The sequence below is a fragment of the Acipenser ruthenus genome, chromosome 20, assembly GCF_902713425.1.
Source record: "Acipenser ruthenus chromosome 20, fAciRut3.2 maternal haplotype, whole genome shotgun sequence".
Lineage (NCBI taxonomy): Eukaryota > Metazoa > Chordata > Actinopteri > Acipenseriformes > Acipenseridae > Acipenser > Acipenser ruthenus.
In genome coordinates, this window is record NC_081208.1 from 5,156,143 (window position 1) to 5,182,501 (window position 26,359).

Consider the following 26,359-nt stretch of genomic DNA (forward strand, 5'->3'; position numbering starts at 1 on the left):
AAATTGCTTCATGTACCAGTTTCAGTCATGATGAGCAACACAGCATTTATGACAGACTATAGTAGTGGGTGGATAGTAGGATACTATTTAAAACTCCACTACAACCTGTAATCTTAGTGTTCTTGCTGCATCAACCACATCATTTCACGAGTAGCTTGGCTCAGATCCAGCTACTGTGAAACTTCAGCCCTGAGCATGTATTGACCAAGTGAGAGCGTTAGTCTTGATCCAGTATTCATGCAATGCTCACTAGAAAGAGCAATCTCTGTATAAGCTATATTAAAACTTTCCATCCCTGAGCTCCTGGCATTCACATATCTACCGGGCGTTAGCATTTCTAAACCTCTACAATCAGACCAACCTGTGTGCTGTACTACAAAGCGCTGTGTCCTACCTGCTCTCTAGTTTCAATTCCGCTTCAAATGGTGCCAGGTACTTCTAAACAGCATGAAAGCACATTCCCTGAGGGGGCGAACTTAAACAAGGCAGGAATACATGCCAACAAGACCACAATGCTTTGGGAGAGAGGAATTGTAACTCTGTGGCTGCACAATGTCTTTGTTTTTTGTTTTTTTGTAATAGGCAATGGGCTAGATTTTAACAAACCAGAAATAAACAACTCAGGCATTTTATTTAAGGGCTTGCAAGCAGTATTGTGGTCATCGTAAGCTGTTTTTATATGTGTTAGAATTGGAATTGGTGATTTTGCACAACTTGAATGCAATAGAATCTAGCACATTATTATTTAAAACTGTTTTTTAAAAGAATGGTACAGTATGTATAATATACTAAATACATTTGAATTAAGAAAATATAGCTTGACATCTTACCTTGTATTAGGTTGTTGGTTTAAAGTACCACACTTCGTAATATTTTTTTTATTATTATTTTGTAACTGCCCCATGATTTCCTCTGAGTTTCTGCTTGTTGGAGACACAGTGATTGGAAAGGAGAGACTTAAACTCAGTTGTTCATTTTCAATAATTTCGTTAATAACTATAAAACATTCAATGGTAGAATATACTGCAGTACTAACAGAAACACATTAACAATCTTTTCTCAACAGACAACAGCAGGTACAATAAAGCGTGTTTTCTTACGAGGGCATCAGAAACAGTCTGGTGCAAATCTGAACAATCATTGGACCTGTTTTGAATACTGAATGTATAGAAAAGAAACGACACAAAGATAATCAAATTTAACTTTATTACCCATTGATGTAATTTACATACTTGTTACTGGAGCAACAGCCTGACTCCAAAACCTCAATACACATTAAAACATGCAAAGCCATTTGTATAGAACTGCTAATCTTAAAGAGTAAGTAGCGGGGTACTGAAAAATATAGCGTTACACGTCCCCACATGTTGCTACAACTGTTTAAATAATGTACCTGTCATTTTTCTTTTCATTGTTAACATCCTGACCACTTTTTACACTTTAAAGTCTGTTTCAAAGCTCTTTTCAAAAAGTCTGCTCCAGTGCACTGATAGTGTAAGGATTATTGCCCACATTATCAAACAGGTAACACAGCAGTAACGATCCAAGATGTGGTACGGAACAAAAAAACCAGAGCACTTCTTGTTATGTTTTGTTTTTTTTTGTATCGCTCTTCCTGCAGTGATTTAGAGGACAGATCTCAAACCCTGGTGCACTAGAACAGACATTTTGAAAAAAGCTTTGAAACAGACTTTAAAGTTATGTGTAAAAAGTTGTCAGGATGCTAACAATGAAAAGAAAAATGACAGGTGCGTTATTTAAACAGTTGTAGCAACACATGGGGACGTATAAAGCTATATTTTCTCTGAACACCGCTACTTACTTTTTAATATTATGGTAGCATTGTATATATCCAGAATATGTACTACTGTCCAGTAAACTGTAAGCATGATATTTAAAATACATTCGAATAGATTCTAAAGAATCTAATTGCTGTATTGCAAATTAAAATGGTTATACTCTGAGCTTTACCAAGCACTGCCAAAGTAAACCTTTGAGATGTTCTGAATGTTGCATGAAGAATGAAGTGGCCACGCCACTCAAGGCCCATAGCCGATTATATATATATATATATATATATATATATATATATATATATATATATATATATATATGAAGCAATTGATCTTTGCCTGTCACAGAAAATCATTATTCAGCCTTGGAGGATATTTTAGCTGTCGCTTTGAAGTAACAGCCAGAACAGACACTGGCTTTCCTAAAGCTTCTTCTTGATTTGAGAGGGCTTGGCGCAAACCTTACAGAGTCCCACACATGCAAAAGCTTTCTTACTTCATGTAGAGCACATCTTGTTCTGCTGTACATGCAGGTACGAAAAGTAAAGGTACTAAAGTCTAGATAAGTTACTGAAGTCCCTGAGCTGCCAGAATAAACCCTTAAAGAAATCAGTGGTATTGTTTCCAGCAATTGTGTTAGAACCTCCACGTCAACCCTTTTATTTTAAGAAAACTCTACAATGATAAAGCCGGCTGTGCATATAAGCAACAGTAATTCATGAGTTTATTAATAAAAGATACTTTCTGACAGTCCAATGCAGGTAGGTATGTCATTTTATTAGGCGCCCACTTTTGATTGATCTAAAAATATAAAATAATGTAGTGATACAAACTGAGGACGTTTCATACTATATATTACAGTAACTTTGGGCTTGGTATTTAGATTCTTGAGTCCCTTCTGCTTCACGATCTACCCGGAAACAGTGCAGCCAATCAGGAAAAAGAAAAACACAAATGAGCAGCTGCATGATGGCGAATGGTAGCAGTTTATTCCCCTTTTTTTTTTCCAGTCCTCCCAGACAGTCTTCCTATTCAAAGAACGGCAGGTCATGTGAGTAACTCTGGCCAATCAAATATCCTCTTCCAGTTCCATTTCCTCCACTTCCTGGTCCGCCCCACTAGCACATGCTGCTTGGAGAAAGGTCGCTTGCTTTTAGGGGGAGGAGGGGGAGGTAAATAAAAATTCACTTGAGAATACAGCTCTTTTAAACCTACAGTTCATACTGTACCACAGCTATTTCAAATCACAGCATGCTGCTCACCACATCACAACATGTCAATCAGTAACAGGATTAATATGGGATTTAGAAATGTTTCACCAAGCTCAAAATAAACTAATAATTATACAAGGAAAAACAATAGATTCCCTTGCAACCACATTCGTTAGCGATCAGTTGTATCTACAATTTAAAGTGTCCACAGCGTATTAATATTCATTAAAACATTAGTAGAAACAACTTAATTAAATTGCATCTGCATCTGTATAATATGTCTATGTGGAACTTTATTTCATCTACTCTGTTAATAATCTGATTGCAGCAAACTTCCACTACTTATCAGATTATTGTAGTCGATCATATGATCCGTGATGGGATTGTACTCACCTGCCATCCCGTACAGAGCCCTGTCTGTTACTGACAAACAATACAGAACAAAGACAGTCAGCACACAGACAGATACACACTGAGACACACGGACTGGTACCAGAAACCACACCCGTGCGCATGAGCAACAGTCACTCCAGCTCAGCAGGGAACTGCATTCTTAGCTTTATTGCGTTAGTTTGATATTCGCATTGGTGTTGAGGTTTTGATTCATGCTTTTATTTCCTCTCGTCTTGATTACTGTAATGCTTTGCTTGTTGGTGTAGCTGCCTGTGCAGTTAATAAGTTAGCTGCACAGCTCCGAATGCTGATCAGCTGAGCACATCTCTGAAAATACCAAGACCATCTTGAAAAATGTTCTTCTTTGTCCAATAAATAAATAAAAACATAAATAAAACCCTCAGCTTCTAACCACCTACAGTACACACTGCATTTTCATTTCTAAAAGCTTGCTTCAAATTACATCCCAGGCTTTGTATTTCCTTAGTCATACAACGCCCCTGCAATAAATAGAATACTGAATAGCACATTTTCTCCTGGTCATTCATTTCTTTGACAGTAAGAAAAATCAATCTCGTTCTGGTAACTGTTGCTGATGCGGGACGGAGAGACACAGCAGACAGACGTGTGACACTGTGCTGCACTGACCTGGGGTGAAGGCTGATCCTTGACTCACCCTCAGGACAGCGTCCTGGTTGTCGGCCAGGGCCTGCTTGGCCAGGTAGCGCTCCCGCTTGATCTTGAGTGCCAGGGACTCTGGGACGTCCGGCACTATCCAGTCGATGGCACGTAGGATGAGAAACACCACGTGCTGGGGGAGGGAAGCCATGGACGTTATATCAAAGGGGGGTTGTGGAGGCCAAGAAACCTCCACAGCAAATATGGTCAAAGTAGAACGCCCCCATACCTCAAAGGCAATGATGAAACCCAGGCGCACCGCCAGCAGTTCCCAGTAGAAGAGGGTGTAGTTCCCACTGTCATCTCGGAACGACTTGTATCTGATGAGAAATGATAGAGGAGTGTGTTTGGTACTACTAATTCGACTTTAAAAAAAGAACAGAGTTTAATTTTAAAACTGGATCTAAGAATGCGAATACACCACAACTGTAGTATATTTGGAAATGGTGCACTATTTAGCGGCTTTAAACTTGACACCCTTGGTTTGCCATCAGCTATTCAAAACACATGTACAAACAACTCAGCACAGCTTATATAAAAATACAATATTACAATGCACATAAAATATGGAATTTGATTGCCAGCGGCATTAATCCAGTTATTAAGAAGACAACAGACTTTTTTTTTTTCTCGATTCTTGTATTATTGCTCAGGGCTGCAATGTTCTACTACAGTGCATTAGGACTCCCTCGTTTGACTTACTCTGTATAAGGACAACTTGCTGTCAGTCCCTTTCAATTTAGAGACAATGAAAACACCTCTCTTGATTATGAGCAGATTTTTCATTAAGGTCATTTTCCTCTCTAATTATTGCAGAGGGAATACACAGCGTATTGTATTGAAAGCCTGCCCGTCTTTCCCTGAAGAAGACTGGAGTTAGAGGGCACCTGCACTGAGTGTGGTTGCCATCCATGTAGCTGGGTGGAGCGTGGGCCAGGGTGAAGTTGACGTAGCCGTGCAGGTTGCTGTCAAACTTGTACTGGTAGAGGAGTCGCGGCAGGAAGTCAGAGGTGAAGGCAATCAGAAAAGCCTGTGGCAGAACAATGCAGATCTATTCAGGGTGGGGAAATCCACATGACATGCCCACGGTTTTCATAACATTGTTGAGACAATGAATTGATCAGGGGTCAGTCATCATATGAATTAGGACCCTACTGAGTCTGCTCTGAACAGACTTATACATAATCCAGCCAGTTATCCATCCAGTAAGAAATTCTTTCATTAATTAAATGCTGGAGGAAATCAAGGCAACCATGGATAACAATCCTCTTTCAACACTCAACTATGAGAAAACTAGAAATACTGAAAAAGTAACTTAGTTCGATATCGCCAAGGTCTTAATGAGTTTATAACTTCTATGGCGAGTTCCACAGATCTCAATGAGCAGTAATCTTGGGCTACCGTACCTACATTAATATTAGGTGGTCCAAGATTGATGCTAATCAGGGTCTATGAAATCAGCTGATAATTATATTAAGACTTCACACTTGGCATCCCGATCCCCATTTGTATTTATCTTCATAATAAAGTGACTAGATTAACTGTATAATAAAACCTATGAAAAATGATGTTTAAAATCAACTGGGTTTCTTTCAATACAGTTCAGAACCATGATCCAATCAGGTCTGGTTCAATTACCAATAAACAAGGCTTTGGCCTGTTCTATTAAATAATTAAGGACAGAGATCTCGGATTGGAATGGACTGGTGGAGCCCCTGGACTAGATTTGTATTTATAAATATGGACACTCACATTGACAATGACAGAGAGGTGGGACAAGGCCTCCAGGATGTTGAACCACACCCCGATATCTTGGGCTCGCTCCGCCACAGGACGACGGTACTCACAGACAAACTTTTGAGCATCCAGGCGGATCTCCACCCAGTTATTGAGCAGAGCGAAGAGCGGAGCCAAGGGGAACGCTGCCACAAAGATGGTGATGAACCCAAACTGGAGGACTGGGGGGAGAGGCGGGGACAGTGTTAAACAATGAGCTCAATTCCATAAAGCATGAGAACTTCATACTTGAACTTCAGTTTAAGATTAGGGGAATTAAAGTGAGAAATGTATAAATCTCTCTCCATTTCAACTACATGGTTTGGTATGTTTGGTATGAAACGTCTTGAAGCAAAGAGGAACAAATTCTGATTGTCCGATTTAACAGAACATCCTAATCCTATATATAGATTAAACACAGAAGAGTGCAGAACTGCTGTTGACTCTGAGAAGCCTCTGATAAGTGCCAGCGCTGGTCTGTCTCTCTCACCCATCTCCAGATACTCCTCGAAGAGCCCCTCACACTCGATCAGCTCGTAGTCCTCCTCCCAGCGCTTGGGTTCCTGAGAGATCCGAGACCCTCGCACGGCTCTGATCTGACGCTTCTGCAGCCAGGCTTTCACCTTCCTGAGGGGAACACAGCAATCAAACACAGGCAGGGGCGAGTAGAATGGGCCTCCAACAGCACAGGAGGAGCCCATTACCAAACTGAACATTACTTGGTTCTTGGCACAGCAGAACCTCAGAGTTCCGAACACCTTGGGAATGGAGGCCGTTCGTAACTCTGAAAATGGTTTTAATAAATGTGGGCACCTGCTGTCTACTCTCTCAATCTGGCGAATAATACAAAGATACAGCACAGTAATGCAATATTGGTATGGTTTTAAAGTCTTTAAAATAGTTCTATAAATGGAAAAAGGCTACCTTTAAGTTACTGTTGAAATGGTGACTGTAGCAAAAATACAGATTTAAATGGCCCGGATTAACACAGTGCTTGTTTTTAAACAAATGCATTTGTGAAACTTGCTCAGTCCTTCACCCTCCTTTGGCTTTGTTTAAAACTAACATGTTCCTCGTAAAATTGGCTGTACTTGCTTTGAAATCTGCCTCACCTCTCTGGATACATTTGTTGGTAGTGATTTTGCATTTGGTTTTCGTAACTCTGCGGTTCTACTGTACTGTGTTGTTTGCCACTATTGGACCAATCGAGTAAGACTTCAAGGTGTTCTACTGTACATCCAACCAATACAAGCTGGTGCAAGAAAAAAAATACAGAATAATGTCAATAATAAATAAATATGTTTTACATGTGGATGTGTACTATTATATATAAATTATTTCTACTTTCAGAATAATATTGTATTACATACAGTCATTTCTGAGTTTGGGACAGACTCATCAAGCATCAATTGTTTTTGGTTAAGTGAAAAGAAACCTTTACAAAACTAAAAGCAACTCAGGAGGTTAATTAAAAATATATATAAATACATTATACTACATTTCTTTTTTAATTAATTTTGGTGCAAATTGTACTGTAAAAATGATAAACTTGGATTACTGGGAGCTGTAAGACGTGATATCCAGGGTAACATGGAGTTAAAATCTTGCCTTGGCAGATAGACAGAGAATCACTGGTGAGCTTTACTTAGGGATGAACCACTGTTGAATTAGAGGAGGGGGGTTCAGTGAGGCTTCCACTGACAACATATGTAAGAGTAAAGTGGAATCAAACCAAGCCTTGAGAGATTAGGTAGAGACATCCATTTCAGAGCACAAAGAAGCAGTTTAATAACAGAGCACCTGGCTGCCTGACAGACTTCACGCTCCCCGCTTGTATAATTACTATCTCTTACTGCTCTGTCTGTGAGGCCATGAAATATTAATAAGGATCTGCAGCGGGAGAACCTGCCAGCTTTCTTCTCATCGGAATAACATTCCTACAACCTCCCTTCCTGGCCACTGGAGTATATTAAAAATGACAGTTCGGTGTTATTAAAAATCATTTTGAAAAATAGTTTCATAAGAGCCTCCAGCAGACTTTTTAAGTTGTTGCTTTTATTGGTTATTTTACATGCATGCTGTTGGTTTATTGGTTATTTTTTGTTGAAAATATGATGAATTGCTTTCTTTCAACTCCCTCGGCCTTTTTCAATGTTTTTAATTCCACTGGAGAAAAATATATTTGTGTTGAACTGTCACAAATATATATTATTAATAACATGCAGTCATAACGTATGCTGCAAACCAATGTAGTGTAATTGAATATTCAGCATTTCATGTGTATGTGACGCCTAGCCAGTAACACTTCTCCTGTAACTATTGAGACCCGTCAGTGTTCAAAGTGATAATGAACGATTATGCACAGAGTTATGAAGCCTTTAAGAAGGTTATGAATGCTACATGGTGTAGGATTCAAATAACGTTACCCAATTCATAGCTCTGTTCTGTAGTGAAGCATTTCTACTGCTCCCTTTAAAAAAAAGCATTAGCTCAGCTCGATACTGACAGCTTGCTTTATTTATATTGTGTACTGCAGTAGCTGCTAAGAGACTGTGGTACAGATAAAATCAAACAGGAGATGCAAAACAACTGCTGTACTCGTGCTTCCGATGCACCTGCCCCTTAGCAAAGAGCCGTGACCTCTGTGCTGCTGCTGCAGTGCAGCACTTGAAGGTCGTTTGAGATGCTCGTGTATTTTAGTACCGCACTCACGGAACAACAAACTCCTGGATGTTGTTGATGATTTGCTTCCCAACCATGATGATGAAGAGTTGCTCAGCCAGTTCAATTAGACACCCGCCGGGACCGCACTGTCAAAACCAGCACACAGAGTCAGGGCAACTACATCAATATTATATATATATATATATATATATATATATATATGCAATTGTGAAACACCAACGTGCAGCAAAGCTTAGTGAAAATAGGATTGCATAGTGAAAGCTAAGCACAGTACAAACAAGAGAGTAAATCAGATAAAACAGTAAAAGCAACAAAAGTATACATATACTTTGGTGAGCTTTCGTAAGGGAATATATGTTCCACTAATAAGGGGATTTCGAACAGATGTCTACAGTACCACAATATGCTTTATATTTATATACTGTATTTTTTGTTCAATACTGTGAAGAGTCAAGTATTCTCCATCTTGTTGTTTTTGTCACTTTTGTACTTTATGAAGTATATTAATTACAGAAAGCACATCAATATGACATATAAAGCTTATAGTACAATGCTAATATTGAAAATGTTTTTGAAACCGACTCCTGCAGCACTGAAGACCTAATTGTCTGGCTTATGTCTGTCCACAGGCAGTTAGAACTCAGGTGAGTGCAAAGGTGAGAGACCGACAGCACTGGAGATTGAAGTTCTCTCTGTGTCTGCCTGTCTATTTACAAGCATCGAGATCACAGCCATGAACAATCTGTGAGTTTACTTACATCTTCATTCCGCATTCCAAACAGCTTGCCGTAATGCCCGGGATACCCAACAAACCTGCAGAGGAGGAGAAACAGGAGATTTTAAACTGCAAGTGCCTTCACCTGTGTCATGACATAACACTGATGAAGGCATCCGTCAAAACGACTGTCAATCTGATTCCGTTTAACAGCTTCAGAATTTCTGATTGAAGTCATGGGAAATCTGCAATACCACATTTTAAACAAATCTGTATGAAGTCAATATATACTGAACAAGATGAGCAGCAGTGAAAATAAGCAAATAAAATCTAGGAAATTGATTTTTAAACAAAATGGATTTCACCTTTGACCCTAGAATCCTGATGAAATGTCAATACAGGTTAAAGAAAACACACTGATGAAGGCATTAGCCTACATGTTTGTCTTTATGACGTTGTTTCTTGTAAATGTTACCTATATAATTGAGTGCTTATTATCTGCTCGTTGTTGCTTTAATTCCCCAACTCAATGTGGACGGGATCTCCCTGGAAATCGTCTGAAGCAGAGCTGCGCTGCAGAAACATCTCCACTACACGTACTGAGAGTTTCCCAGAAGCTCTTACCTGCCTTTGAAGAACGCCACATAGAAAGGAGAAGAATAGAAATTGACAAACTGGAACACAAACACTTTGAAAGTGAAGGCGTCTTCGTACTGAGTCTGGGTGCGGTGCATCTCTGAGAGACAGACAGACAGACAGAAAGATAAATAGACAGACAGTCAGTTTTCTAGTCAGTAATGCATGAGTTATAATATTGCTCAGTTATAGACCGGTCTGGTGAATATTAAGCCAAACTGGTCAATAACACCTGCAATTCTGTTACATTCCAATGAAGATGCAAATCAGCTTGTTTAGTATTTGTTTGTTTGGGAAAAGCAGTTCCTTCCCTAGTTTTCCTCCCGTGTGTTTAATAAAGACATTGCTTTTTGATTATGAAGTCTCCTTCAGGTAACTCAGGCTAACGAGACATCAGATTGAATTTCCTTGCCACGGCTACACTGTATTGAATGAGACGAGGTGGAGGTTGTTACTGGACTCCAGTGCTGGCTGTGCTGTGTCTTGTTGCTGAAGCAGTGAAGAGCCCTTACCCCACTTGGTTAGCTGCTCCGCCAGTGCAGTGTAGACCTGGCCCATAAGCAGGATCAGAGCCAGGTTCACCATGCTGCTGGAGATGTTAGCAATGTTCCCAGCCTGCAGGGAAAACGCAGACACATCGCAATCACCCGGACAAAAATAAACAAGAAACTAGAAAACCAACGTTCATTTCAAGCCCCAAAATAATTTCAAAGTTTATCTATCTTGTTAGCAGTTATGTCCTGATTGCATTGTGGTGCAAAAGCCTTTATACACCTGGCCCAAGTCTCCAGAATAGTTTGTGGGAGGTGCCTTTGCATTGCAATGTTTCTGTTACCTGTGTGCGAAGGACGATGCTTTCCGTGTGATACATCATCATACTGACGATCCCCCGATACATGATTACAGTCACCAGGAATATCATAACCACGCAGAGCTGAGAGAGAGGGGCACAGAGGGACAGCGAATAGGACAAAGCAATCTCATTCTAACCACCCGAGGCACCAACAGTATGCTTACAGGACAGATAGTGCAGAGTACCTGGGAAAGAGGAGGGGCTGACAACACTGAAGATTTAAAATGAATTTATCTTAAATATAGAAAAATAACGTTATTATTATTATTATTATTATTATTATTAGTAGTAGTAGTAGTAGTAGTAGTAGTAGTAGTAGTAGTAGTAGTAGTATTATTATTATTATTATTATTATTATTATTATTATTATTAATAATAATAATATAAAAGGAGAGGTTCTCTGGTTAGTTTAGTTGAAACAAAAAAATAGAAATTTAAGAGATAAACATATGACTAATTCATATAAAAACTCCTTCAGCATAAGACAGCCATAGGGTAAGTAACTAAATAGTTTGAGTGTCTTGAACTGAAAATAAATGGGTGTAGATTATGCATACATATATACAAGTATATTAGATTAGTTTACTGGTCTGCTGTTTTGAGTTATCTTTCCTGGACCTGCATACTGGTCTGCAGAGTTAACCACTCATTCTTATACAGATACAGTGTCAGCGTCTTTCGTGTTATAGTACAATGTTTACGAAGACTTCCTGTCGAAGCGTTTCTTTTTTGTGGGGGACCGAGTCTCACCATGACAACGATGACCATGGACCCGGTGAGCATGCGGGATAGCCGGGCTTTCTCTGGGAAGTAGGGCTCCTTCACTCCAGTCACGGGGTTCTGTTCCATCGTTGGCGCCATCGCAGCAAACTCGGGACGAGGGCGCTCCTGAACGAGAGCGGAGACAGGAAGTGAGAGCCCGAACACTAAGCCCCTGCCTTGTCTTTCACACTGCTGTAGGACAACACAGTGCCAGCAGCAACCCATTTCTTAATTGGGCATCAGACTGGGACAGTAATAAGCAAAAACAATCAATCCAACCAGAACACAAAAAAGAGCAATATTATTATTATTTGTTTATTTAGCAGACGCCTTTATCCAAGGTGACTTACAGAGACTAGTGTGTGTGTGAACTATGCATCAGCTGCAGAGTCACTTACAATTACGTCTCACCCGAAAGACAGAGCACAAGGAGGTTAAGTGACTTGCTCAGGGTCACACAATGAGTCAGTGGCTGAGGTGGGATTTGAACCAGGGATCTCATGGTTACAAGCCCTTTTCTTTAACCACTAGACCACACAGTCTACCTGTAATGGTATTAGCTCAATCGATCAATTAATGGTTAAATGAGATAATGTTATATGTGAATAATCAATCAATTCATGTTTAAATGAGGCTCGCGAAATAAAATCCATGGCGATAAATAAGTTGATTACTCTCAATCATCAAGTGCATGTTGCATGTCAAGACACTAATATGGTTACACACCGTTGGAACCCTTATTATTCAATTATGAATTACCATGATGCCTCCAATACAGCTGATCTTGTTCCAAGTGTTCCAGGCTGTCACTTTGATTGTTTAGAATGTTAGTCAAATATGAATGAACTAAATGTGTGTGAGATCAGCACTGGCAAAATTAAAGGCACTTCCACAAGTACTGCTCTCTGATTAATGATTATAAAGCTTTCTAAAGAAGCTCTTCCTGGCTGTTGACTGCTGGAACATTTTGCCTCAGGGTAAATACTAGGATTTTAAACATTTTGAAAACAGACCAGAATGTCTGAATGGATCTTTGCTGAGTGTGTCACTATATATTAATTCAAAAAATGCAGAAATGTATGAGGGCTTCCATTTTGTTTCCTGCCTTCACGGCTTTCATAGCGCAGTTCTGTGGTCCTAAAACTCCACCCCAGCTGACTGGGAGGCATACAACACTGTGTGGTTTTACTGAGCAGGACCTACCTCTTCCTCCTGGAAGTCCATGCAGTCCCAGTGGTGAGCCAGCGTGGCGTTCTTCCTCTTCCAGTACTCCAGAAACGTCACGGCCCACAATGACATGAAGACGCTGAAGAACACGGTCCCTGGGTGATCAAACAGGTACCCCAGCTAGAGAGAGGAGAGTGGTAGAAGGCTACAGAGTAAGCACACCTTAACAAGCCAGAGAGACAGCATCGCTGAGATAAGGGAAGCACTGGGAGGACCCTGTGTCCCACAATACCCTGCTTACCTTGGCCATGGAGCAGATATCCGAGATGTTCCAGGTGCTGCAGGCTTCACAGAGCGGGCACATATGATAGCTCCCCCCACTGGAGCAAATCTCCTCACTGAGGAGAGAGGGAGAGGGATTGAAAGCTATGGAAAACAATCATTCCAGGTTACAGTATGTTTCGGAAGTTATTTGAAGTGAAGTGACACAGATTGGAGTGTAGTGATAACATTTCCACTGACATTCAGCTGTACCTTAGCTACACCTTAGTCAGCACAGTTTCGTATCTCATACCCAACGGGGCCAAACTGTGCTGCGCGGAAATACGTCACCGAAAGACTAAAGTGCTAAAGAGACAAACCGGTTTGAACAATGGCGGCTGTTAAAACATTTACAATTAATTGCATGTTTTATTCAAAGCATTATTACTGATTTTTGATGAAACGCACATATAAAACAAACAGTTTTAGTACCGGTACTGTAGAGATTACAATCAGTACTCCGAACAAATCAATAATCTGACCAGTTTCTAGTCCCTACTGGTTAGCGAGAGTCTACTGTATTATAGTTTTAAATGATATAAACGGAATGCCATCCCAAAATATGACCAAACATCCCATCTATGGCTTTGGTAGCGCTGAAAAGAGAGGTTGGGGTGCAAAGCACCAAATGGTAATTCTATGCACTCCTCTGTTCAGCAGTCTGTAAAAACAGAATGCTCCAGCCTTGAATTCCAAATCAATAGCACTAATTGCTGTGACTGTGAGGGTTAATAACCTGCTGCCTGCCCGCAACTCTGTCTCTTTCTTTGGATTTGCGGAGTGTGATACTTGAGCCACCCCCACTATGAGAGGTCAAGGACCCCAGAGAGAGCCTGTTCGAGTTGCCATGGAAACCGAGCAGTGCAAAGACAATACTATCAGCTGCTAATATTCCACAAACAAGCTGCAGCACTTTGGGTATCCAGCTTTGTTTTAATGACACGCTGTTAATGGGGAGTCTAATTAGCCTAAGGTGACAGTTAAACAGGGCTATTAGGAGTCTTCAATCAGTCAAGACTGGATTATCTGATCCTGTGATGTAGTGGTGCAGTTCTTAACACCTTTTTAAAATACATTTCCTCTCCAAGACCAAGTTAGAACAAGTATAAAAAGGGATAAATGTATTGCTACTTTACAAATGAAGTGAAACCTGATTAAGACAGCTTATTCAAGATACCTGTCGTTCACTTGTATTTAAAAAAATAATAATATGAGTTCTGGGGTTGACTGGCTGGTAAAAGCAGGTGACCTCTTAGTTCAGGTGGCCTCCAATTGGACCACAGTCCAAATGGCTACCGATTGGTCTGGTTTGTTTAGCGAACCGTTTTCATTGGCTATCCAGTTAGTACTCCGTTGCCATACCCTTCCCTCCTAAGAATCTGCTGTTGGAAACATGCTGGACTCACGCAGGGGTGTTGGTTCCCATGGAGATGATGCCAGAAATGAAGACGAAGGTTCCCATCACAGCAGCAGGGAGGAGCCAGGCTGTGTAGAAACCTGAGGATGAACCAGAAACAGACGGATTGACTGGAGAGGCTGGGAGAGAATAGAGGGCCCCCAAACTCCATTACAAAAGGATTTGGTGTGGAATACAGATAGTGTATGGCAGGACAAGGGGTCATGAATTCTTAGTGACCCACAAAGTGTTTTTATTGTTTGTTGGTTTGGTGGATCAGTGGGGTCCAGTGGTTAAACTGGTTCCCAGAATGGTAGAATTGATGGGATTTACTAAGAAGGCTTTGATGGCATAGCAATTCATTCCAGCTCAAGTTGATCAAGTGGGGTTGCTTGATCTCTTACATCGAAAAATTATTTTTTGGTTGGTCAAAAATCATTTAAAAAGGACATTTGTACAAGCGTATACAAGACTTGTGCATGGACAGGACACCTACCTGGAACCCTTTCCTCCATCACATGTAACAAAGGAAGAATACACACCCCAGAATGTGATCCACTTTCTCATAGCTGGAAAGAATCAAGTTAAGATCTGCTATGACAGTGCATTCGGTTCAGGAGTTTAGATAATCTAATAGAAGCTGGGATTCAATTCGATTTCCTGGTGTAAAGAGCTAGGTTAAGTTAAGTTGTTCGGATCTCTTGTTTTAAAGCATGATGTTTAAAAGCAGGGCAGCCCTCAGAGGGTTGCTCACCAAGCCAGGCGAAGTAGATAGCAATCTTCTCTCCAAAATACTCGCGGATGTGGTCCAGCGGCTGGTACTTGTACCATTTGGACCAGCGGCCCCAGTACTGGAAGATGACCTGCCGAGAGTTCAGCTGCTCCGGGTCGACCTCAAACGTTGAAATCTCGAAGGGGCCCTGAGACAACAAGGAAGGAACAGAATTCACTGTATGCATAGTTGTTAAATTTCTGTTTGGCCGATTTCCAGTAATATACGGTAATACAGGGATTTTATGAGTTTAATAGAAAACACTTGAGCTTGTTACCTATATACACTGTAGCGAATCAAGCTCGTAGTAAAACCTGAAATGGGTGAAACTGCTATGTAATAGGACTGTTATTTCCATTCCTGCAATATCTACAAATAATGCATTCTTTATTTAAGATTGAATAGACTGGAATAACACCTCTCAGGGTCTCTTGATTTTAACAGTGGTGGACCTAAATATGGCCCCCATTTTAATTCTAAATTAGGACCACATCTGTCGTTTTACTTTTAAAGACAACAACACACAAGTGAGGCTCACACACTCTGTTAGAGATGCTGGTTCTATCAAAGTCCCCTCCTTCTATTGATTTAAGCAATTTGAATCTATTGAATAGACCCGCTCCTTTCTGTGGAGGTCACACAACTGAGAGCGTTGTTCTTACCTCATGAAGTGGGAAGGCAGCTGAATACGCTCCTTCGTTCAGTAGCCTGTCGATCCCAATTTCAGCGCGTTTGCGTTTCCCATAAGCTGTACGGGCTAGAATCTCGTATACCTGCCAATGCCAAGTCCCAGAATAAAAAAGCCTGCTCTGTCTGTTATAGACTCCTGTCTACTGCCACCTCCTTGCTCATTTTATGAAAGTAGACTGAATTATAATTTGTATTTATTCAAGCGGGATGGTACTTACAATTCGGTGTCTCTGCGTGTTTGTGAAATAGGTGTCGTGATCTTCACAACCCAGAAACCTGCAGACAGGGACACAAGCATCCACACAGAGGTGACACTGGCACAAACACCAGTGACAGAAACCACTCCCATTCTGCACTGATGTTCATGATGTCAACCTGATATAATTAGTGTTGGGCAGGGATGGAAACAAGACTCCTATTGCATAGCAATTTCATCCAATCAAGCTTTTAATATAAACTTGATTAGCCACAGTGTATAGGTAACAAGCTCACATGCGTCTTATTAAACTCATAGTAAAGCCAGGAATGGATCAAACTGCTATGCAATGGGAGTCTTATTTCCATCCCTGGTGTTGTGTGTCGGTGTTTGTAAATTTACTCAAGCAGTCTGTTCGATTTCCTATTTCCAGTCAAGTTACAGCTGTCAAATCCCTAGATAACAAATCACTACACAACTACAGCAGGTATTATACTGCAGCATCTCACATTCTCCAATCAGGAATGACTTGTTTTCAAGGAGTGAAACCTGGACACAGAGTGGCTCAGGTTCAAAGCACATTTTAACAGTCAAAGTCTCGTTTTGAAGGATGACCTGCCCATATAAAGCTGTTCGCGCAGTAACACATACAGGTATTATTACAAGTACAGGATCAGAAGCCTGGATTTGCAGTTAAATTAAAATAATATTATCATGTAGCAAAATCAAGGAAGATATAGTGCTAACCAAATTCATCCATGACTAACCAGGACACAGGACAACAAAGTTTCACAACTGTTCAGAAAGCACTCACTTTGCCATTTTGGACTTGCGAAAGGCGCAAGTGTAGTAATCAACTGGCTTTTTGGGGACAGACTGGGACATGATGTTGGGGATCCAGAGATTCTTCAGGAACTGGTCTGAGGAGTTCAGATCAGGGTTCGGCTGTGCCTGCAGGTAGCAATACAATACAATACAATGCAATGCAATACAATGCAATGCAATGCAATACAATACAATACAATACAATACAATGCAATGCAATTCAATTTGCAATGATATTTCCACAGTGTACCCTTAACAGCAATCATAGATGATAAGGTAAAACTATTAAGAGCTATTTTTGAAAGGAGAAAAGTTATGTTAATGTTGCAAAATGAGAATGAAGAAACAGCACAAGCATTACTGACCTGTAGGGGAGCTCTCAAGCACAGCTCCTCTGCGTAGTACACCAGAACGTCCCAGGGGGCGCTCAACTTTAGGTAGTGAATGGTCTTCCTGTCGCTCACCGTCTCCTCCTGGTGGGGAGGGAACAGACCAGCAAGCACATTGACATACAGGAAAGCACAGAACAGCAATGTGTTATGATTTTGTGGACTTCTTATTCTTATCCCAAATGAAAATCACAGACGTTGTGCCATTTAATAAAAAAGATGCTATCTACCTTTCAAACTTAACTTTATCCACATTATTAAGAACATAAGAAAGTTTACGAACGAGAGGAGGCCATTTGGCCAGTCTAAGCTCATCCAGTTTCTCAGAACATTGTCAAGTTGGGTCTGAAAGTATCCAAATGTTTCTGCTTCAACAGCATGACTAGGTAACCCATTCTATACACTCACCACTCTCTGTGTGAAGAAGTGTCTCCTTTCCTCTGCCTTAAGTCTATCACCACTTAATTTCCAAGCATTATAATCTATTCATTTATTTCTTGACCATACCCAATACAACGGCTACCACGCTCCCTGTAGAAGCCGAGGGAGTTTATCTGACCCACCTTTTCCAGCAGCAGCCCCGTGTTCTGCAGGTTCCTCACAAACTTGTCCCTCCAGCGGCTGTGCTTCGTCTCCTTGCTGTCTGCGCTCTTCTGTTCCTCCTTCCCCAGTTCCTGGTAGCGGCTCCTGGCTCTCCTCTTCCTGCGGCTGTGGTTCCGCACCTCCCACACCAGTACAAAGTCTGCAGGAGACACTGGGGGAATCACTCACTGAGCCTTACCCATATCACATTGAAAGAAAGGGGAGTGAGATCCAGATAGAGAGGAAAAAGAGAGTTAGGAGGAGTAGAAAGGATTAGAAAAAGACAGAGAGGGGGAAATAGGGAAAAGTGGGGGGGGACAGAAGGGAAACGAAAGAGGAAGAGTAGATACATGTAGATAGGGAGGGGGCCTAGAGAAGGGGAGAAGCATGCAAGAGACAATGAGCTGATGCAAACAGGGGAGGTGTGAAGAGAAGAATGCAGGAGCAATCAGTAGGGGATTGAGAAGCAGGCTTTACTAGCAGCTCTGATGGAGCGAGGGTGTGAGGAAGCTGAATATGGATGGCGTGGCAGTCCTGCCGCAGTGAAAAAGTGGCCCCTCAGGGCTCGTTCAGAGCAGTGAGCCTGCCAGCGTGCTGGAGACCCGGGAGCAAATCAAATCAATGTTACATGGTAACTTTTCTGGATTATTAATTCATGTTCTAAATGGACAAGGACTGAAGAGCCTAATTCTTGGTAGTGACTCCTGATTTACACAAGACCCCCTGACATGGCTGGTGAAGTTGGGTACTCTTACCGATTTTGGTTCTCCCGTCCCTGAAGAAGTTGCGATGGGGGTCCGAGGCTCGGGTGCCCCCCCTTTCACCGTGGATGTAAATGGGGTCTTCATCATCATCTTCATCAAGCTGCATTACAACAACTTCATTTTTAAATCAGAACGCATTATTTTGAATGATCAAAATTAGTATTGAATGTAATACTTTCAGAGTAAATGTCCACCAAATCACTCCTCACACATTAGTTTAGTGATAATTTCTAAGCGTTTATATACAATCTAGAAACATGTTAACGCGTTATAAGATACTTGTGAGAGTGTTGTTATGCTAAAAGTTTTTGTTTAAAGCATTAGTTAACACACCTTTAAGGGCTATTTGCTATGCCAGTATTTCTGTATATAATACAGCGTTTAACAGCAGCCACTTTTTATTGATTTTCAAAAATCAATTAACACAGGGATGTTTGTTTGTTTGTAATGTAGGTATCAATGATAGCCCCTTGAATATCAGATTTCTTTATCCTGTTAAACCTAACAAATATAACTGTCAATTGGAATGCTTTGAATAATAACAAGGAGCCTGCTGTTCGATCATATAAAGCTGCTGGGGACCATATTTCAGTTCCTTGATGTCTGACTCCCACGGTTAAGCATCCCGTGCACACTCTCAGAAAGCAGGACCTGTTGCCAGTTCAGTTTGTTTACATTCCACACATGCCCAAGCTAACTGCTCGTCAGTCTGCCACAAAGCTGTGCTCCTGCTGAGACCTGTAGCAGTATTATATAAAGTGTGAATCACACCCCTTGGAACAGTTTTCATTCCGCACCATCAGTTGTTTATCTAAGAATTAAAGCAATTGAAATAATATCTCTTTTTAGATCACAGATAATTAGTCATGTGCAAATTGGTGAGCCTTGCTTGTATGGCGAAGGAGCACAGGAAGGTCCTCTATCTATACGACTGCTGTTGGAGACAAGGGTCTTCTCTCATCCACTGCCATTCAATAAAACAGGTTCTATAGTTTACTGGCTGGTTAGGGCAGGTGACAATTCATTAGACTCAATAGATACTGATATAAGAAGACACAGAAAGGAAAGTAGAATATGTTTATTCTATGAGCTGGTTTTACAATTAGTAGTAATCATAATGTTACCTTTGGTAAGGCAGTCCAAGATACAGTAAGTACCAATCGATCAGTAAATCTTCTATGGGTGCCTCTGCAGTTTTCGCTGCCTTGAGTCTGATTTTACCATCTGGATGCTCACACTGTTTCCCTACTTCACCAAAGCTGGGACTTTTTTAGGCTAGAAGTATTTCATTAGGATTATAGAATCTGGTTGATGGGTTATTCATCTCTATAGTCTTGGGCTGATATAGTCTGTCGACCCCAGCCCAGTGTAAATAGGATGGACTTGTTAAGATAATTAAACAGACTTATAATAAGTGGTGGTTCATACAAAAACAGGTTAATGCATTTTCAATATACAGTAATGCATGATAAACATGTAGGGAATTCCATTGAAATATACAGTGAAGTGTTACGGAATTAAGATTGGGGTACTCACATATCTGGTACCCATGAAGCTGCCATTCTCAATGCTGCCATAGCAGTCTGGCTGATCGACGGGGCCCAGGTCCAGCAGCAGATCCCGGTCCGTACCAAACCCCTCAGAGTACATCTTCCCGATTATGGTCTTCCTCAACTATCCGGCACTGCCCGGTCCATTGAGAGAGAACCAACCCTCCAGCACACACTGGGAAATACAATCTGTACTGAGCAGGCCAGCTCCAGTCAACGGGAGAGAAGAAAATCAAGAGATGCTAAGAGAGAAACTGCCTTGCTTTTGTGGGTGAGAGGGAGGGAGACTGTATGTATCTGCAGTAAGCTGATGCTTCATTCCAGCCCTCTGCATACATATTGCAGGCACTCTCCTTCGGGAGTGGTTGGAATACATTGTGAGCTACCGTAATTCTTTGAATACTGGTACCTGCAGAGTGCACAGTGGAGATGATTGGAAGCTTTGTTCTTCAGCATATCTGATCAGTGCATTTCGCCATCCCTTAACACAGCCCTCTCCTAATTCATAGCCACCTGACTGAAATACTGAAAGGCTTGTGTATAGCCAGGTCCATAACAATTTCAGATCTCAATGCGGATCCATGCGGATTGTTTTTAGACAATAAAAATCAATGGGTTTAATAAATTCTTATGCTGTTAAATGCAAAAGCAACCAGCAGATCTCATTAGTGGCATCACTTTGAGAGTTTTGTACACATGTATAATCCTTCCTTTCATCGGATACTGTATGCAAAGATAAACTTGTAGATCTTAATGCACAAGATTAAAAATTGCTCTCCAGGTGGGAGAATGTCTTATTAAAATGTGTTACAACATCCTCATATCTGAATAAATTTGGAATGGTCTGAGAATCTCTTTTTCTGTATTTCCACATATCGCAGTTTTAGGGGGTCTAAAATGCAACTTTTGGGGCTTTTCTTACATGTTGACTTCCTGACACAAACAACACATTTCACGCCTTTTCTTTTCTGAATACACTCTTAAGATTTTTACAAAGATACCCCAAAATAGAACAACATGTATAATGATCTTGGCTTCTACATATTCCTGGACAGGGATCACATTAAAAAACAAAAAAAAGACATGATGTCCTTTTCAGGTTTAGAACTTTGAGAACACTCTTTAAATCATTCTTGGCCTTTCTCTGCTACAATTCAAATATCATAGTTTGGAGGTATTAATTATGTTGTGCTATAGTCAGCACCACTAAAAATGAAAACTCACTCTCATCAGTGTCTGGTCTTGTTAAATAAAGGAAATGAAAGACTGATCGAAGATGCTGTAGATCCGATGTTGCTATAAATGTTTGAACTCTGTTTCTTCAGATCACTGCTACCACACAGGCATGCCTAACCACATCCCATCTCAGAGAAGATGAGCCATTAACAGCTAGGAAGTCATTAAACCCACAGCATTCAAGAAACTCCCTGACATTACGGTAACAGGATTCATAGAGGGATCTCATTTTCTCTGCAGTTCACGCAAGGAAAAAAATTAATATTTATGCTGCAGAAATGCAACAAAGCAAAAACGTGGCAGGTTTATGGATCAGGACTGAAAATAAACAGCAGGACTGGGCTGGGAATGAAGAGGTAGATTCTTTTTTTTTTTTGTAATTCATGTGAACCGTATCAGATTATTATGCAATCCATTTTCATAATAACCTGGATTACTGCGGTCTTCGAAAGCTTACTAATGGAAGAATTGTTTTCACAGCTGGACAAAATAGATGCTGTTTTGTGTTTTCTTTCTATCTGGAAGTGTAACTGTTAACATGTTTATATTATTGAATGCATTGCGTATCAAAAGGACGTTTTGAAACATGTATTTTACATGAATGAATTTACACAAGGAAAAAAGGGAATTACACAATATTTTAATTATAAAGAGAAATGTACAGCCAACTTAATAAAGCTGTCATTCCCTCACGGGTTTCTGTAGATAAAATACAAAAGCAAAGGCATTCAATATACTTTTAGTGTCATTTACTTGTTATACATGGTAAAGAAAATTGAAACTGTAGATATATTTTTAATAACTGAACAGTTTAAAATGAAACATTTCATTTTTTTTTGTATATTCTGGCACAGCAGCACCACCAATTGAAACAAAGGTACATTAACCACAAAACGAAAGTAAACACCTTAATATTGTTATAATGCATACATTATTGCTTTTCTGTTAACACAAGTATTTAGTATAGGCTAGTAGTGAGTAGTATATAAAAAAAAAAAATCATCCTTGCATTATCACTTTTCCTTTGCAAATACAGTACTGCTTAATAGTGCAAACCCACAACATGTTTGTAATTGTAATACACAACACAGTAAAAAGCCCCTGGTATATTAAAGAAAACATGCTTCCCCGTATCCTATTAACTGCAGTGTTCCATTTATTTCTTCATTCTGATCTGCACCATGCTTGCAGCAATAGCAAAATACAGTTCTGTCCACATTATAGACAGCATCAAACTACTGTGATTACTGGACGTGACAGTAAGCTACTCAATCACAACAGAATGGAAACTGTAAACATACACCTGGACGGACTACTCAAATTTCATTAAATATAACAAGGTTGTATTTTATATTAATTTTTTTTTTAAGACAGGTGGTGTCACCGTTGTCAGAACCGATTACCAGATGAACAGATTTGCTGCCAGCTGTTAGCAGCCAGTATCAGAGATAGATGCAGCTGAGCAGACATGCATGACATTATTTGAAGTCTCTATTAGAGTTTATTAGTTTTTGATTCGGTTCCAGAAAGTTTTAGGGAAAACCTGAAAGCAGTTTACTGTGAGCTGGCATTGTCTGATCAAATACTCACTGAATCCCAAGTGCAGTGACTATTCCCAGTCTGCTGTGCCACTGGTTGGTTCAAGAGGGATTTTAGAGAGGTTTCAGGTTGCTGTCCTTTCCTATATGGTTATAATTCACTAGGTCAGTTTAAATTGGGTCCAAGTGCAGTGCATTTTGTTAGCGCTGTCCATACTGATGACTGCAGTAAACGGATGCTTCTGTCCAGCTCTTGCATATAAGTTGCTCTGTGAATACATTGAGCAGCAAGTCTAATCTGAGCTTGTTGGCAGCAGGTTACTCTAAGTAATTTATTTGGACTGGTCCATGAGTGCAGTCTATTTTTTATCTTGTTAGCAGTGCAGTTTTTTGTCATTGAATGAACAGTGCAATCCACCCCAGTGTTAGTATCAGGTCCGAGCTTGTTAGCAGGTGTGCAGCCTGGCTGCCTGTAGGTCCTGAGTCCACAGCTGCTCTGCCAGTCCGTTGAGGAGGGGTGCGATATCGGCCAGTCCAGCCCGACCCGTCCCACCCCCTGCACTCTGGAAACAAAACACGGGCACAGCCCAGGCCTGCTGGAACTCTCTCAGCTCCCGTTCCGTCACGTCCGTGTGCATGAACTGGTCAAATCTGCAGCCCCAGTCAAGGAACTGCTCAACACAGCTACAGCACAACAGCCTGAACTGCTCCAAAGCCAACCAACAAATGGTTTGGGAACAAGAAAAGCCCATCCCTTGTTAGCACACCATTCACCCCTACTAAGGGATCTAATTAAAAAAAATACTGTTTTATTAAATGTTGTGGGCTATTCCATGCATTTATAACTCTGTGTAAAAAAGTGCTTACAGATATGCTAAGACAGGATAAAAGGTTGTCCTTTTACTGTTCAATTTTACACTTGATATAGTTTAGTACATTTCATAGTTTACTATTCTGTGCATTAGACTAGAAAGCTACATTTGTGTACAAAGGTACCCGACTTCCCCTCCTCTTGAAATCTCCTTCCCCTATTCCACACTTAGATCTAGACAGGTTCCTGTTATACTAACAGACAGTTGTTGACCTAATCTTAAAGGGTTATAATTAAACACATCCCTTTTCCCAGGTCACCTGCTCATCTGGAATCTTCATGAAGGATACTTGGTGCCCACCACCAGCTTGACATTGCTGCCTGCTGACTCAGAGATGCGGGTGATCTGATTGGACAGGTCATCGAAGGAGGAGCGGTCAGTAAAGGAAAACAGGTGCAGAACCGCGTCCGTCTGATCTCTGCAAGCCTGGGAGAGACACAGGGGTGACTGGGGCTCGCAGGCTGAATGCAACATGTGCTGCAGCTTAAATACTTTTAAGGCGGGAGCAAAATATTTATTCAAAGCAAAACATATCATGAAACCAAAAAGTGGAAGGGAAAGATAACCATTGAGGTTGAAAGGGATATAAAAAGTTGGAGAAAAGGGGGTAGGGGGAAGAGAACTGCACATCGACCACACAGCTGCTAAGGTAATACAAACCAAAGTTATTTCATACATAGAAACTGCAGAATACAAAAATATGCATACAGGGAGCAGGTGGTCAAACTTCCGAAGTGCATTCTCTCCACAGTCCCAGAGCTGGAAGCGGAACAGCAGGACTCGCCCGTTGTCTCTCAGCTTCACCGGCCAGTAAACGACAGTTGTCTGGATCCCTGGGAACAGGAGCAGATACAATCTCAGCTTCGAAACCGTTGGTATGAATTCACGTTCTAACACGGCTCATTTAAGTTTTGACTTTTAACAAAATAATCCTGCATTCGAGATCAAGTTATCATATTATACATCAAAACAAAAGTAGTTCATCAGCACCAATACAGTGATCCTGTTCACATTTGACACTGTATAAACCTATTACATTGTTATTTTATTCTCTCATTACACCACTAATACCTTTAACTTAGAAGACACAAGCTGAATGACAGTTTTAAAAAAGTCATCCATAACTGTAATCGTAATGCAAGAATAGTAAGAGAATCTAGTAAAATATTTTTTTCAATGTCAAGTAATAGCAATGGGTTTTCCTTTTTTTGTGTGTGTTTTGTTTTAGAAAACTGTAACCCGAGTACATGTATAAATTATTCTCTGTGGGGTAAAATATTGCCACACCCTACCCACTCACCAGTGGTCTCATAATGCATGCTGGGGACCTCCAGCCCAGCAAGTTTGGCCACCAGGGCTGATTTCCCCACTCCGCTCTTCCCAGAGACAAAGACCTTGTAGCTGACAGTGTCAGCAGCCGCCTGCAGTGGCAGGACAGGAGCCTCCAGCAGACCTGCCAAGCAAATCAACATGGTCATCCTCATCTTACAAATAACAGATGGGGAAAAATACTGTGTTCGGCCTGGCTCTTCTTACCAAAGTGCTTTCTCCGGTTTCTGTGCATGATGCTGTTGAAGTAGTCCCTGCTCTCTGGTGATCGTTGCCAGTCTGACAGGACCAGAGAGCCAGGTCTGGGGCGAAGGGCCATCTCTGTGTCCCACACCTGCCCCTAATCCATGACTGCCACTAGATTCACAAACATAAGGGTGGGAAAATGAAGACACACAGCTTTGTTACAGTTTACATACACCTAGGCACTGATAAAGACTACTAGTCAAAACGTCAGATTTTATCGTAGGCATTACTGAAAACAAAGTTAATTCACAATACAGAAATTACACAGGAGCAATGCAAAGTATATACTCGATCACCGTATTTTATTGTTCATCTTTAAAAACCTGAACATTTTCAAAAAGCACACAAAGCTGCCTGTATTGTATTTGTATTTGAAAGTCGTTGCTGCAAAATAACACAGCCAGCACATTTGTTTATTTTGCACGTTATGACTCGCATGTTGTGACAGCTTATGAGTGATGACCTGTATTTGGATTTAAACGTTACATATTTTTAACGTAAATAAAACACAACATTTAATTCAACGAAACGAAAAGCGCTGTAATTAGCTTTGCAGTGCTGCCTTCGCTCTTAAGCCCAATTCGCACTGAGCTAAAAACCAAAACATAAACAGATGGTTTCAGATTACCAACAACGGTGAAATGCAGTCCCGTGCGAACCGTGATCCCAGATAACACCGAAAATAAAAACATGCTCATACAATACCTAAAGCCTACGGCAACCGTTTAAAAAACGTGTTAACAGCAGTTCCTAAATATGAGACATATTTTTTTTTTCTTTAGAATGTGAACTAGCATGGATTTCTAGCGCCCAAACATAACTTCTGCATTTTGCAGCTCCAGTTCATCTATGGGTGACGTCTTCACTGCGCGCCGTTCTTTCTGGCATCTCCATGTTGCTATGGGGAGAGAAAGCGACGGTTTGGCGGAAACCAGATATAATATAATGGAACACGATTTTTTTAAAATGGGAGTACACATACAA

At 40.7% G+C, this 26,359-nt stretch overlaps 2 protein-coding genes across 6 annotated transcripts; both read right to left on the minus strand.

Moving 5' to 3' along the window:
- Positions 1-1,422: 1,422 nt before the first annotated feature.
- Positions 1,423-20,454, minus strand: LOC117425949 (anoctamin-7). Of its 3 annotated transcripts, none has more exons than XM_058993252.1 (23): positions 20,141-20,454; positions 18,596-18,704; positions 17,822-18,000; positions 17,235-17,342; positions 16,859-16,995; positions 16,067-16,124; positions 15,821-15,931; positions 15,141-15,306; positions 14,397-14,487; positions 12,971-13,067; positions 12,706-12,849; positions 11,491-11,628; positions 10,723-10,821; positions 10,400-10,502; positions 9,876-9,987; positions 9,295-9,349; positions 8,564-8,661; positions 6,342-6,478; positions 5,828-6,033; positions 4,963-5,105; positions 4,305-4,395; positions 4,074-4,208; positions 1,423-2,943 (listed from the first exon to the last, which is right to left on the minus strand). In XM_058993252.1, exons 1-23 carry the CDS (start codon positions 20,252-20,254, stop codon positions 2,863-2,865), a joined length of 2,712 nt encoding a protein of 903 aa, XP_058849235.1. In that variant the 5' UTR covers positions 20,255-20,454; the 3' UTR covers positions 1,423-2,862. The 3 variants fall into 3 exon arrangements, with proteins under 3 accessions (XP_058849235.1, XP_058849236.1, XP_058849237.1); XM_058993253.1 differs by having other exon boundaries at positions 4,046-4,208; XM_058993254.1 differs by having other exon boundaries at positions 18,596-18,718.
- A 1,560-nt stretch (positions 20,455-22,014) lies between these two features.
- LOC131696603 (ciliogenesis and planar polarity effector 2-like) lies at positions 22,015-26,253 on the minus strand. Of its 3 annotated transcripts, none has more exons than XM_058993264.1 (6): positions 26,081-26,253; positions 25,337-25,486; positions 25,101-25,253; positions 24,509-24,633; positions 24,090-24,226; positions 22,015-23,579 (listed from the first exon to the last, which is right to left on the minus strand). In XM_058993264.1, the coding sequence occupies exons 2-6, from the start codon at positions 25,446-25,448 to the stop codon at positions 23,375-23,377; spliced, it is 732 nt and encodes a 243-aa protein (XP_058849247.1). In that variant the 5' UTR covers positions 25,449-25,486; positions 26,081-26,253; the 3' UTR covers positions 22,015-23,374. The 3 variants fall into 3 exon arrangements, with proteins under 3 accessions (XP_058849247.1, XP_058849246.1, XP_058849248.1); XM_058993263.1 differs by having other exon boundaries at positions 26,004-26,253; XM_058993265.1 differs by lacking the exon at positions 26,081-26,253 and having other exon boundaries at positions 25,337-25,988.
- Between the last annotated feature and the right edge of the window lie 106 nt (positions 26,254-26,359).

What these genes read in the sequence shown, in the direction of transcription:
- LOC117425949 (XM_058993252.1), bottom strand. Translation starts at nt 20,254, where the DNA reads ATGTACTCTGAGGGGTTTGGTACGGACCGGGATCTGCTGCTGGACCTG. An exon ending in TGGACTTCCAGGAGGAAGAG is followed by an intron (nt 11,629 to 12,705) that starts GTAGGTCCTGCT and finishes GCTCTCGTTCAG; the next exon opens with GAGCGCCCTCGTCCCGAGTT. An exon ending in TTGGAATGCGGAATGAAGAT is followed by an intron (nt 8,662 to 9,294) that starts GTAAGTAAACTC and finishes TGGTTTTGACAG; the next exon opens with TGCGGTCCCGGCGGGTGTCT.
- LOC131696603 (XM_058993264.1), bottom strand. Translation starts at nt 25,448, where the DNA reads ATGGCCCTTCGCCCCAGACCTGGCTCTCTGGTCCTGTCAGACTGGCAA. An exon ending in CATGCATTATGAGACCACTG is followed by an intron (nt 24,634 to 25,100) that starts GTGAGTGGGTAG and finishes TCCTGTTCCCAG; the next exon opens with GGATCCAGACAACTGTCGTT. An exon ending in AAGCTGGTGGTGGGCACCAA is followed by an intron (nt 23,580 to 24,089) that starts GTATCCTTCATG and finishes CTGGGGCTGCAG; the next exon opens with ATTTGACCAGTTCATGCACA.